Genomic DNA, 14,023 nt, shown 5'->3' with positions numbered 1-14,023 from the left:
AGGGGTCCACGATTATCTTCTGTGTCTGTGTTAATTGGTTTCCCTTTTCTTTGTTGAAGAGGGTCTGTGCAATCCTTCTGCCTAGTCCGCCATCTTGCCGGAACCCCTCTCAACCCCGGTTTTTAAATCTTAGCCACATCTCTTATATCAGAAATTTTTATTTTATTCCATTGATAATGATTTTAATATGGATTTTATATGAAATATGTCTATGAACTATGTCTACATTCATATCTTGAAGCAATCTTCCTATATCCCAACTGGCCAGAGCTTCTCTTCAAGCTAATGGCTTTCCTAAAGAAGGCAGGTGACCACCATTAGTCCATCTGTCCATCCACCCATCTATATCTCCATCTGTCCACCCACCTATCTATCAGTCTATCCATCCATCTAGTATTAGCTGAACACCTACTACCACATAAAAGACACACGTAAAATAAATATTACTGTTGTGATGTGACTTAATTCCTAGGACTCTGGCTACATTGTTTTAGTGTTTAAATTTTTTTTCCCTGGTAATTATGCTTCTCATGAGGTGAGGACAAGAAGAGGCTGGTGAGGGCAGGGGTGGCATAGAAAAGAAGATCAAAGCCACTCAAGAGATTTCCTGTCAGACACTTTCTCTTGACAGAAATCAGGATATTATTTAACAGATCCTGGGCTATTGCTTGCTTGCTTTCTCAGTTTGTTCAAAAAGCAACACACAGCTCCTTGGATAGTATCTGGGAGAGACTGCAGAAGTAATCAGGATTGTAGAATCTTGTTTCACAAAGAGAAGGCAAGAATTATCTTAGATTTCACACAACTTTAGTATTTTAATTCTGTAAGCTATGGTTAATACACAGAACTTAGTTGTAACATTAACAGAAATCTTTTCAATTTCCATAGTGTTTTAAAAAATATTTCTTTGTTCTGTAACATTTTTCTTGCTGTTATACTTCCTGTTGGTTCTGGTTACCTAGTGCCACTCTGACAAGAATGTACCACAATTGGGATGGTTTGAACAGACAGGAGTTTATTCTCTCACAGTTTGGAGACTTCAAGTCCAAGTTCAAAGTGCCAGGCTCTAGGGGCTGTGTGAAAGCCCCTCAACCTTAGGCTTCAGCTCTGCCTCTTGCTCCCAGCCCACTGAATCTAGAAGCATCTCTTTATTCAGGCAGCTACTGGCTGCTGAAGCTAACAAGCCCAAGCTCGACAAACAAAATGGCACAATACTGATGTTACCAAACCACATGGCAGGCCATTAATTCAAGTCCATTGTAAGTCCCAAGGTCAGCAGAGCATGGCAGGCTGCTGAACACAGCTACATGCAGAATCCAAGCATGCCATAAGCTAGAGATCATTTCCAAAGCTGTTTCTTATATATGGGAAGCAGACCACATACCCAATGGCAGCTACTCAGCTGCTCACAGTAGATCCCACCATGAAGTTGATTGCCAGTCTCATCATGGGGAACACTATATCCAGCTGCCCAGCCACTCAACCAGGCCTAGCCAAGTTGACACACAAATGTAACCGCCACACCAGTCCTTTTCTTCATTGACCAGGTACCACCAAGTCAGCTCGGACTTAGGTCAACCCCATGTGTAGAACCAGCCTCCATAGATTTTCAGTGGCTGATTTGTCGCAAGTAAGCCACCAGGCCTTTCTTCCAAAGCACCTCTGGGTAGATTAGAGCTTTCAACCTTTTGGTTGGCAGTGAAGCACCTTAACTGTTTGCATCACCCAGTGACTCCATTTTTCTCATTAGAAGCCTCTTTTCCCATGTTTTTTTTTTTTTTTTTTTTCTCAGCCCATTTTGGATTTTTACTTTTTCTCATAGTATTCCCTTTTTTCTGAGATCCAAAGCATGCCTAGGGCAGGGCTTCTGTCTGCCTTTGCTTCCTCCAAGGAAACTTGGACACCACTATGGACCTTTGGAAGCAGTAGTGGAGCCCTGCAAAGCTCACCCTCCCCATCCCCAACCAGGACAGTTCTGTCCTTGTCTTGTCCCTGAAGTCCCCCCATTTATTAACCTTCTCTCTGTGGTTGTCTTCTCTGGCCTCTCTGCTGACTTCCTACTAGAAGGCATTCCCACCAAGAACTGGATTCAATACACATCCACCCTCCTCTCCTTTAACCTAATGCATAAGACCTCCTAAAAATATACCTGCTTTCCACTCACAGCAGTTCTTTCACTCAGGTCAAGTGAATTAGCACTTTGCATTCAGTGAGCTCCCTCAGCTGTGCTGGTGTTTTAGTTAATGTGCCAATGCCATGGGCATTTATAGCATGAAGCTGTGTGCAAGCAAAATAAAAATAAATGGAGAGGCTCTCTGAGAGCTCCTGGAAACATTTTTGAATTTTTTTTTTTAAATACATTGTGCTTGTTATTGGTTTTATAGAATTTTTATAAAGTGTGTAGGAGTGCAGCAGGTCCTAGAGGTCTGAATGCCAGTTAGCACTTTTGCCCAAAATGCTCAGGGTGATCTCCAGCTTACCTGTGTTCAGTGCCCACACCCCTTACCACAGCACCCACCTGTGTACTTAGCACTTTCACAGGCTTGAAGCCCCTACTCAAAGCCAGAGATGCCCAAATCTTGATCTCCAGCCCACACTGTAAACTTTCATCTCAAAACATCTGCCCAGATGCCACAAAGGCACTTTAGAATCAACGCCAAGTAAAGGAACTCCCCACCTCTCATCCTGTCTGCTTGCCATCCGAGCGGGAACCTGGCACTCCTTCTCGAATCGCCCATCTGCCCGAGCACACACAGCCTGGCCTCCTCTTTTGAAACTCCTACCACCATTCTCCTTCTGGCTCTCAGTTTTCTCTCTATTGGACTAGTGTACCTACCACCTTCTTGATTCATCTCCTTCCCTGCCACACAACCTATCCTCTCAACCCACCATTTATATTACTGCATGAGTTATTTATTTTACAACACAAAACTGATTGTACTCAAAACCCTCATTGATTCCCTATTATTTGGAGAATATAGTCCAAACTCTAAACCTGACAGAAGAAAGCCTTCGCATTCTAGCCCCAGGCAGGCTTTCCAGACCTTTCCCCCAAATCGTTTACATTCTACTCTGGGCTCCAGCCACATCAAGGTCTGACAATGCTGCCTTTACTTGAGTGCAGGCATTTCTTTACTTATTCTTTTGTTTTTCTATTCAACAAACATTTATTGAGCACCTAATATATATGGTAGGCCTCAAGGATGTAGAGTAGAGCATGATGGAGTCTTGCTTTCAGAATCCAGTAAGGGTGTACACATGTATTAAAATTGCAGCAATTCACACACATACACACATGTAAGTGCACGTATAACTGGTGAGATCTGAAAAAGTTCTCTGGTTTGTACCAATGTCAATTGCCTGGTTTTGCTTCTGTACTGTAGTTAAGTAAGACATTGGATGAGGCTTGGTGAAGGGAGTGTAGAACCTCCCTGTATACCGTTTTGCAGCTTCCTGTGACTCTTTTCATTATTTCAAAATAAAAATAAACCCAATACGGAAAACCATGTGGTAAGAGCTAATGTGGACAGAAGTAAGCAGGAGGAGGCTAGAGGAGTCCCTAACTCAGCCTGAATAGCAGGAAAGGTCTCCTAGAGCTAATCCTGAGGAAGGGGGCAGGACTAGGACTGGGCTCAGGGCTCCGAAGCAAAGGAGCATCATGTGCCGAGACTCCAGGGTGGGAGAACCAGGCACGTTCAAGGAATTGCAAGTTGTTACATGTGTGGCCTGTGTTGGCACTGGAGAGGCAGGAAGGGACCATATCCTAGAAGGTCCTTTATGTCTTACCACAGACTCTGGAAGTTTTCCTGAAATGGTGGAAAGCCCTTGCAGTATCGCAAGCAAGAAGATCATGTGTTTAGTTGCATTCTGAAGTTCATTTTGGCAGAATGATATATTGGAGGGTAAAGAGTGGCTGTACTCCTTTAATACTCTGTTACCAATGGAGACGTGGTTACAGTGAGACATGATGCAAGGGCAGAATGAGGGGCAGTGACCATGGGGATGGAAAGAGAACTGATGCAACATTTTCAGGAAGTAGCATTGATAGGATTTGATGGAAGATTCAGAAGAGGAAGGAATCCAGAAAGGTCGCAGGTTGTTCTGTCTGCAGTAACTGGTTGGTGGTGGCCTCAATTCCCAGGTTAGGAAATAAGTGTTATGGACCTATTTGAGACGGAGGATGTTGAATTTGGGTTTGGACACACTGTGACTGAAGAGCTTGTGGAGTGTTTGAGCAGAGATGTTGCAGAGATTTGGCTACACTGGTATATAGGACTATTGTCAGGATTAGAAATCTACACTTGGATAATAATGGATATTATTAACACACACAGATAGATAGCAAGCATACTACCAGGAAGTAATTGTAGAATAAGACTTGAAGACAATTACTGCTATATTGGGGTTCTGAGATTTCAAGACCCTTACCTTGATATTCGTCCCCACCTGCCTAAACCAAAACCAAACTCACTGCCGTTGAGTAGATCTGACTCATAGGGACCACTCCTTGTGTTTCTGAGGCAGACTCTCTATGGAAGTAGATCGCCCAACCTTCCTTTGGAGGAGTGGCTGGTGAGTTTGAACCTCCAGCCTTCTGGTTAGCATTCAAATGCCTTAGGCACTATGCCACTAATTCCTCCTTTAATACTCTTTTATCAAACATTTTACCCTGTATCTCCCTCCACAGGAGCTCTGGTGGCATGGTGCCTAAGGCATTTGATTGCTAACCAGAAAAGCTTGGCAGTTCAAACCCACCAGCCACTCCTTGGAAGGAAGATGGGGCAATCAGTTTCCATAGTGATTTATCTGCCTCCACTAGTATTCCAATAGAATAGGGACCATGTCTTATTCTCACCCATCTCCTTGGAATCTAGCAGAGTAGGTGATTCACAGTAGATACTCAGTTATTGCATGAGCTAATTGGGTGAGTTAAACAGAAAATAGTGAGGCAGTTTGCAATATTATTTTTGCTATATAACGTTTATTGGATGGTCCTGGTCAGCTTATTATATAATAAGACATTTAGAAGAAAAGCATAGACCCTGCCCTTCAGGAACTCCATTCATGAAATTTCCCTTAGTATTATCAATCTCAGTTTTAAAAGTATATTTATAACTATAATATTACATATACACATCACATATTTTATAATTCGTATGTATTTTAAACTTCTCAATCCTTTAATAGAGCTTTCCATTTCATTCTGAGAACTTTATTTAAATAATAAAACCTAAAGTGATTTTCATTTCCTAGCCAAACCTGGGGAGCTATGGTAGCATAGTGCCTAAGGCACTTGACTGCTAACCAGAAGGCTGGTGGTTCAAACCCACCAGCCACTCCTCGGAAGGAAGGTTGGGCAATCTACTTCCGTATTGATACTGCCTCGGAAACCCAAGGAGGAGTCGCTATGAGTCGGGTCCGACTCGAGGGCACATAACAACAGCAGCAGCCAAACCTGAATGGAACACATGAATTTTCAATTCAGCTAAACAGGATTTCTCCCTCCCTGACCTTTTTGTGCTCTTAAGCAACTGGCTGTTCACCTGTGGAAGCACAATGAGGCTTTGGAGGGACTGGAGAATGGAATCAAGAGCTCCCGGCGGCTGGAGAACTTGTGTAGAGACTTCGAGCTACAGAAGGTGTGTTACTTGCCACTCAACACCTTCCTCCTGCGGCCACTGCATCGGCTTATGCACTACAAGCAGATCCTGGAGCGGCTGTGCAAGCACCATTCCCCAAACCATGCCGACTTCAGGGACTGCCGAGGTGAGCACGAGCGGTTCTGTTGGAGCCACCAGGCCTCCATCACCTTGTGCAGGGTTCTAGCTCAGTGGGCAGTACCAGAGTGTCTGCTGCAGGGAAGGGCCACCTCAGGGAAACAGGTCTACTGTGTGTCCCAAGTATTCATGGTTACACAGGGCAAGCAATGCTTTTTAGTATCTGATTAAATATTTTCTGTTAAATATCTTTCTGCAAAGAATGTAATAATGATCATTATGATCTCTTTTTCCTTTGTCCTTCTGTATGCATTTTCTCCTCTGATCCCAATGTAAAGATCCCTGGAGAAGTACCACTCAGATATAGCCCCTTCCTAGAAGTTTTCCTCTGCCTGTGCAGTTGAAACTCATTGTTCCTTCCTCAAATTTGCCACTGCCTATGGCTCGTAACACTACTGTTCATTGCTACTGACATTTGTTGTAAACCAAACCAACACACAGAACCCATTGCCACTGAGTCAATTCCAACTCATGGCGACCCTTGTGTTATGGAGTAGAACTGCCTCAGAGGGTTCTCTTAACTGTAATCGTTACAGAAGCAGATCACCAGGCCTCTCTTCTTTGGCACTGCTGGGTGGGTATGACCTGCCAACCTTTGGACTAGTAGTTAAGCGCAAGCCATTTACACCACCCGGGGACCTTTTATAATATACAAGTCACCTTAATAAGCACTTTGCCTGTGCTATCTCTTTCAGTCTTCATGACAGACCATTTTCCATATGGGAAATACTGACACCAGAGAGGTTAAGTAACCTTCCCAGAGTCACACAGCTGAGAAGTAAAAACTTTGAAACCACCACTCAGCACCCATGTTTTTAGCTATTCTGCTCTAGAATATCATGCTAATATTAACCACTCTTACTTGTTCAGCACCTACAATGGTCCAGGGACTGCATATCTCACTAACATTAACATTATACCTTGAACAGTTCCATGACTTAAGGTTATTATCCCATTTAACAGATAAAGAAGCTGAGGCTCAGAAGAGGGGAAAGGACCTGCCAGTGTCACTAAATTAGTGAAAGGTCAAAGCTGGTGTTCCAGACCATGCTTTTCAACTGTGTCATGCATCTTCTTTCTGAACTTAAGTTGTACTGTCTCATGTTATATGTGGTCTGTTAATGTCTACTCTCTTGGGCTTAGACCATAGGCCCTTTGAGGGCAGGGCCCTGAGGCCTGTTGCTAAGTTTCTCATGTTCTCTACCAGGGCTGTACATAGAATGTCCCACTGTAGATGTTTCTTGTACAGATTGCATGAATTTTCACTCTCACTAGCATGTCAAGGCCCTTATCTTTCGGATAAAGTATTTAAACATCTCTTATCTCTCAGTCCACTGGGGTTATTATTTAAAAATACCTCTCTCACTATGGTTAAAACTTGGGTAGTACCTGATTCACTCAGGGTAAAATCTAAACTCCTCACGGTCTGGCCCTCACTAATTTTCTCCTATACCAAAGTTGTACTGAGCAATGGCTGTTGCTAGGAATACCAGAGACAGTGGAATGGATGTGGCCCCAGCCCTCATAGAACCCACGTTCTCATGGACAGGAGAGTCAGGGCAGTGCCTGACACTGTGATAGAGCTGTGAGTGGGAAGCACACAGTGTGAGAGGAGCCCAAGGTGGGGCATCAGACTCAGCCTTGGAGACCTAGAGAGGGGGCCTTCTGAGGGCAAGGCTGTCTAAATTTAGAGCTAAAATGTAAAAACAGTAGTTTTCCTCCTTGAGGGGAGGGTATAAAGAATTGGGTACAGCATGTACACAGGTTCAAAAGTGGCAGAGACTGTGGAACATTCCAGAAACTGAAAGAAGTTCCATGTGGCTATAGTCTACAACACAGAGCAATGAGGCCAAATGATGAGGCTGGAAAAGTAAACTGGGACCAGATCCCAGAAGATCTTAAAACCCTGTAAGACCTAAGAGCGAAGGGAAGACAGGAAAGGTTTTAAGGAGAGCAATGGTAAGATCAGGCTTGTTCTAGAAAGTTCCCTCTATTAGTCTCTACAACATATAAAGGACTTCTACACGTTAAATTTTAAAAAAGCAGCCCAAGGAAAATTTGGCAAAGTAATTAAAACATTGGCAGTTCATGGAAGTAGAACAGAGATGTCTAATAACCTGGACAGCTGTGGGCCATCCATCTTTAAAACAAAACATGCTATTTCATGCCTCCATCTCTTTGTATGTTCTGTTCCTTCTACTTGGAGTCACTACCACCAATTTATTTCCTTTCCTGGCAAAGTCCTACTCATCCTTTAAGCCTCAGTATGTACCTGTTCCTTGATGTTGGCCTTGCCCACCTTGTTTTGCTGGATTAACATTGCCAGTTACCACCAGTTGGCCAGGCCTGGGCAAGATGACCCAAGGCTCCTCCCAGCTCTGAGCACTCTGTACAGATATATTACCCTTGAGGGTGAAGGAAATTTGTGGTTTTGTGTGTACTGTTCTTGGCAGATTTGCCAAGTTTTCTTTTTACTATTTTTCTAAGCAGTCTCCAATGAAATAGTCTATCATTGATAATTAAATGGAAAATTGTATTTAATTGCTTTGTTACCTAGCTTAAACATCAGGTGGCATCATTGTAGAAAGGTTGGAGAAGGCAAGTTGTGTCTGAATATATATCCCCTAGATGTGAGGGCTGCAGGTGCCAACAGCTACTCCAAGGATGCCCTGCCTGATGAGCACCTAGGGGGCAGGGTCCCATCTTTTTTATCTTAGAACTTCCTCACTCCCACTCACTCAGCATCTGGTGCCCAATCAAAGCGCATTGAATCCAGTCGGGTGATAATGTCAGAAGACTGAGCAAGCCCTAGGGTTTATCATGGCTCAGATAAAACGTTCTAGGATAAACCTAAGCTGGAACCCTTTAATTTGCATTCCCAGGGAGAAAGCAAGAAAACAAAATGTTTCACTTCCAAGGCTGGAGGGAGGGAGGACATTTAGTGTCCTGAAGATTAAAGTTCAGTCTGCAAGTATTTCTTGCTTTCTTGGCAAAAATACACAAATGCTTGAGGGGTGGGGAATTGAGTTTAAGTTATGGTGGTAAAATATTCTGCAAAAGGATCGGGATAATGGTGACTAAGCATGAAAAATATAATCAATGTCACTGAACAGTAAATGTGGAAGTTGTGCTGGCAGATGGTTTAGTGTGTATATTTGCACCACAATTTAAAAAAAAAAAAAAAAGTACACAAATGCTCAGCTGCTATGGCTTTGAGTGCCCCCCCCCCAACTTACATTAACTAGACATTAGCTCCTTTTACATAGTGGATACCATCTCAGGCTTACTGCTTGAGAGAGATGTGTCTGTATTTGAAAATAAGATTTAATTTTGTAGCTACTCTTTGCAACCATCTTGGTAAACAGAACAATACCAGCAGAAAGAAGAAAAGGGTGTGCTGGAATGGTAGTTACCCAAAGGTGTTGCCAGTATCAATTCGACCTTCTCACAGAATGCCCCCTACTTTATCCCAGGCCTCCTGTGGCATCTTTGTGCTCCTGTGCTGAGTTCTTTCCAGGTAACAGGAGGGAGAAGGAAAATCCCCGCCCTGAGAATAAAAATCAAGGCACTCTTACTCCCCTGCCTCTTGTGCCAACAAATTATTCTAATTAAAGGACAACTGTATGCCACATAGCTATAAATGGGTCATTTACATTTGCCAGATGCCTTTGGGAAACTAAAGTAAAGCAAATGCATACATAAAGTCAGTCACTCAGTTTTTATTACAGAGATACAGTGATGCTTTTCCTAGATGCACAGCTTCTAACAGTGAGACTACTATAGGGTATTATCCTTAAGAGTTGAGCTTAAAGATGTTGGGGGAAAGGACCTTCATCTGCCATTAATGCTGCTGCTTCTGTCTTTTCCTTCATTAGCTGCTTTGGCAGAGATTACTGAAATGGTGGCACAGCTTCACGGTACGATGATCAAAATGGAGAATTTCCAGAAGCTGCACGAGCTCAAGAAAGATTTGATTGGCATCGACAATCTTGTGATTCCAGGAAGGGTAAGCGGCAGGGGTCTCCCTGTGCCTTTGAGGTGGAGCCAGAAAGGAGACATTTAATTGACTGAAATTTGAGCCTTTGAATATTAACACTCCCAAGTCAAGATATCCTCATTCAGAAGTGTCTTCCTTCCACGTGTGAGACAATTGGGAAAATGCCTTGAACATTACTGTGTTGTTAAAAATTATTATGTCAGAAGGAGATAGACTAATCCTATGCTCTCAAGTTGTTTTCCTCCTTACTGGTTGATTTGCTTGTTTACTTTTTCCCTACCATATTCCAGAGAGGATTTGAGGTAGCTTATGATTGTTTTATGTTTGTTTTAATTTGGTAAGTGGAAGATAAAGGCGCTCTGGTAGCATAATGCCTAAGGCACTTAACTGCTAACTAGTAGGCTGGCGATTCAAATCCACTAGCCACTCCTCTTGGAAGGAAGGTTGGACAATCTACTTCCGTAGTGATACCGCCTTGGAAACCCAAGGAAGGGTCGCTATGAGTCGGGTTTAACTCAACGGCACATAACAACAATAAGTGGAAGATAAAGTTTAAAAGAAAAAAAAAAGTGTAAAATAGTGATATATAGCCAGAGAAAAAGTCAGTGCATGAAAATATGCTGTAAATTCCCATGCAAGTATTAAAAGTATTTTTTTAAGATGCAATTTTCTATAAATAATTTAATTTTAACATTTTAGCCAGAAAACAATTCTGGGAGTGGTGTAAGTTCATTTATACTATTAACTTTCACCTAGCCAGCACCCTTCAGAACATGCAGGTCATTCACAATAAAAAAGGGCCTCATTATAAAAACATGCTCCTTTCAGGCTGGTGGGACTATAACAATACAGCATGTGTTGTTGTTGTTATGTGCCATCAAGTCAGCCCCGACTCATAGCGACCTCTCCTTGGGTTTTTCAGTTCCCTTCCTAGGAAGCTGTCACTGCCCAGGAATCAAGAATGTTATTCAGTGCCTGCTTCTCTTCAAATCGCTCCATAGGCTCTTTCACCCTGATAACTATTTCAAACCATGCATCATCTGGGTTTATATGATAATTTCAACCCCTCCTATCGCCTGCATAAGGAGCTCTGGTAACACAGTGCCTAAGGCATATAACTGCTAACCAGAAGGTTTGAGTTTCAAAGCTACCATCCACTCCATGCAAACAAGACTGGGCAATCTACTTCCATAAAGATTTACAACCTTGAAAACCTAGTGGGGGTCACTGTGAGTCAGAATCAACTCAATGGTGTTTTGTTTGTTTGTTTGTTTTTGGTGGGGTTTTTTTTTGGGGGGGGGAATCTCTTGCATTCCTGCTTTTCCCTTTAGACAGGTATCTTGTATTTCAGGAAATCAGTCTTATCTGACAGGTAGCTGGAAGCTCTGGTGGTGTAGTGCCTAAAGCATTTCACTGCTAACTAGAAGGCTGGCAGTTCAAACCCACCAGCCACTCCTCAGAAGGAAGACTGGGCAATCTACTTTCGTAGAGATATTGCCTCAGAAACCCAAGGAGGGATTGCTATGAGTCATAACTGACTTGAAGGCAGAGTTTTGTTTGTTCGTTCGTTTGTTTTGACAGGTAGCTGGCCTGGAAACTTTATCAACTTAGGAAAGATGAGAAATTCTCCCTATATATTTGGGTCTTTCTGTCAAAACCAAAAAACCAAGCTCACTGCCATCGAGTTGATCCCCACTCATAGCAACCTCCATTAGGTTTCCAAGGCTGTAAATCTTTATGGAAATAGATTACCCTATCTTCCTTCCACAGAGAAGGTGGTAGGTTTGAGCCACTGACCTTCTGGTTAGCAGACAAGTGCCTTATTCACTATGCCACCAGAGCTCCTTAATTTCTGTCAGGAAGGCTAATTATAAAACTGACCAGAAAACAAGTTATGGGAGATTGTCAGAAGAGTTATGTGGTAAAAGCTGGGTGGAAATTAAAGCTGGGATTTGTTTCACCTCTGAGGGTGAGAAACTTGTGCTAGGCCTCAGTGCATAACAGCCACATTTACCCATCCGTGCAGAACCCTTATAAAAGCCCTGTGGAACCAACACCATTTCCTCTTAATTTTGAATGTTATAAAATATTTAGGAGCTCTGGTAGCATAGTGCCTAAGACAGTTGACTGCTAACCAGAAGGCTGGCAGTTCAAATCCACCAGCCACTCCTCGGAAGAAAGGTCGGGCAATCTACTTCCGGAGCGTTACTGCCTCGGCAACCCAAGGAGGGGTCGCTATGAGTCGAGTCCTACTTGACGGCACATAACAACAACAACATAAAATATTTAGCATACTGTGCTACAGGATGGAGAGACCATTTGTAAAGCATTTAATATTTTTGAGGAAACGGTTCTCATGGTATAAAGGAAAGAGCATTGGATTGGAGTTTGTAGCCCTGGGTTCAAATTCTAGCACCACCAGAACTGGGATGTTTATCTACCAGAGCTTTCCTTTCCTTCTGTAACATGGTAGTCAGATTGTCTACCTCATAGGTCATAAGGATAAAATGAGATTTCATATGTAAAAATAACACCAAACAGAATCAACTCGACAGCAGTGGGTTTGGTTTGGGTGTTACTCATTTATATAGCACAGCATCGAAGATATCAATTCTGTCACCTACCAGCTGCCCAGATAGATGATCTTAGAGGTCATTGTCTTTGTTACCTAGTGCTGTCATGACAAAAAAGATCACAACTGGCTTTAAGGAGCACAAATTTATTTTCTCACCATTCTGGAGGCTACAAGTCCAAATTCAGGGTGTCAGCTGTAGGAGAAGATGCTTCTTTGTCTCTTTCAGCCCCTGATAGCTGCCAGCAATCCTCAGCATTCCTGGGCCTGTCACTTCACCTGCCTCTGTCTGTGCGTGGTCTCTTCCCCTGAGTGTCTCTGGGTCTGTTCTGCTCATTTCATAAGACACCACTCAGAAGTGACTAGGTTTCTGTCCCATCCCAATATGGCATGACCTCATTGACGTAACAAAAGAAATTCGTATTTCCAAACAGGGTCATATTTACAGGTATAAAGGTCTTCAACACATATTTTGGGGGGGTCCTAATTCAATCTATTACAGTCTTTATTATTTATGAAAGTGAAATTGGAAATGGGATGCTGGATGTTGACAGCAGCCTCACCTTCTGTCTGTATATTTTTTGTTCCATAAGCTGCCTCATATGTATGTGTTCAGTGTTTCAGGTCAACTCTGAATGAAATGAGAAGAGGAATCACACACCCTCAGAGGGAAGAATTCTAAGATAGAGCACTCCCTGCACCAAGGCTGATGGATTATCCTAAAACAAACAAACAAACAAACAAAAAGCTGCTATCAAGTTGATTCCAACTCATTGTAACTCTATAGGACATAGCAGAACTACCCCCATAGGGTTTCCAAGGCTGTAAATCTTTATGGAAGCAGACTGCCTCATCTTTCTCCTGTGGACTGGCTGGTGGGATTCACCTCAAAGGAGGTGAATCAGACTATGCCAAAGTCTACAAAATCAAAATGAGTTGGTTGAGCCCTATTCTTGCCTATGTGACAAATTATCCCAATATTTAGTGGGTGAAAACTGAAAATAACCAAACTCATTGCTGTCAAGTTGATTCTGACTCATATCAACCCTACATGTTACAAAGTAGAACTTCTCCATGGGATTGTCTGGGCTACAATTTTAGGGACAGATCACCAGGCCTTTCTCCCATGGTACCCCTGGGTGGGTTTGAATTGCCTTTAGGTTAGTGGTTGAGTGTAAACCATATGAGCCACCGAGTGACCTAGTGGCTGAAAACAACCTTTTATTATTTCTCAAGATTTTGAGAGTCAGAAATTTGGGCAAAGCTCCGTTAGATGCTCTGTGTAGAATTGACAGAGGTCCCTTAGTGTTTTTCATATGAAAAAGTTCAAGGCTGAGACTGTGGCAAAGACTGGAAGGCTGGGCCCAGCTGGGACTGTGTAGTAGGAATCCTATGAGTGGCCTCTCCAGCATGAGTCAGGCTAGTCATTACTTCTTACAGGGTGGCTCAAAAGTTCTAAAAGCAAGTGTTCCCAGGAACAGAATGCTACATGTAGTTTTCATGATCTAACCTCAGAGATCAGATAGTATCACTTCTATATTCTATTGGTCAAATCAATCATGAGCCCACCCATATCCAAAGGAAGAGGACACAGACCTCACCTGTATGATAGGAAGGGGAGAAGAACTTGCAGCCATGTTTCAGAATGCTGCTGTGGAAAACAGATGGGCAGTTCTT

General features: G+C 42.8%; 1 protein-coding gene across 1 annotated transcript in view; it reads left to right on the top strand.

Annotated features, from left to right (window-relative positions):
• FARP1 (FERM, ARH/RhoGEF and pleckstrin domain protein 1) overlaps window positions 1–14,023 on the top strand; it is a 402,545-nt gene that overhangs the window by 364,225 nt on the left and 24,297 nt on the right. Inside the window, exons 17-18 of the mRNA XM_042781959.1 lie at window positions 5,529–5,766; window positions 9,653–9,783. Coding sequence (XP_042637893.1) covers window positions 5,529–5,766; window positions 9,653–9,783 — 369 coding nt within the window. The remainder of the gene's footprint in view (window positions 1–5,528; window positions 5,767–9,652; window positions 9,784–14,023) is intronic.

The sequence above is a fragment of the Orycteropus afer genome, unplaced genomic scaffold (assembly GCF_000298275.1).
Source record: "Orycteropus afer afer isolate SDZICR_OR568_19922 unplaced genomic scaffold, OryAfe1.0 scaffold00206, whole genome shotgun sequence".
NCBI classification, from domain to species: Eukaryota; Metazoa; Chordata; class Mammalia; order Tubulidentata; family Orycteropodidae; genus Orycteropus; species Orycteropus afer.
The sequence above is the reverse complement of the archived record's forward strand: the minus strand, read 5'-3'. Positions and strand labels throughout refer to the sequence as shown.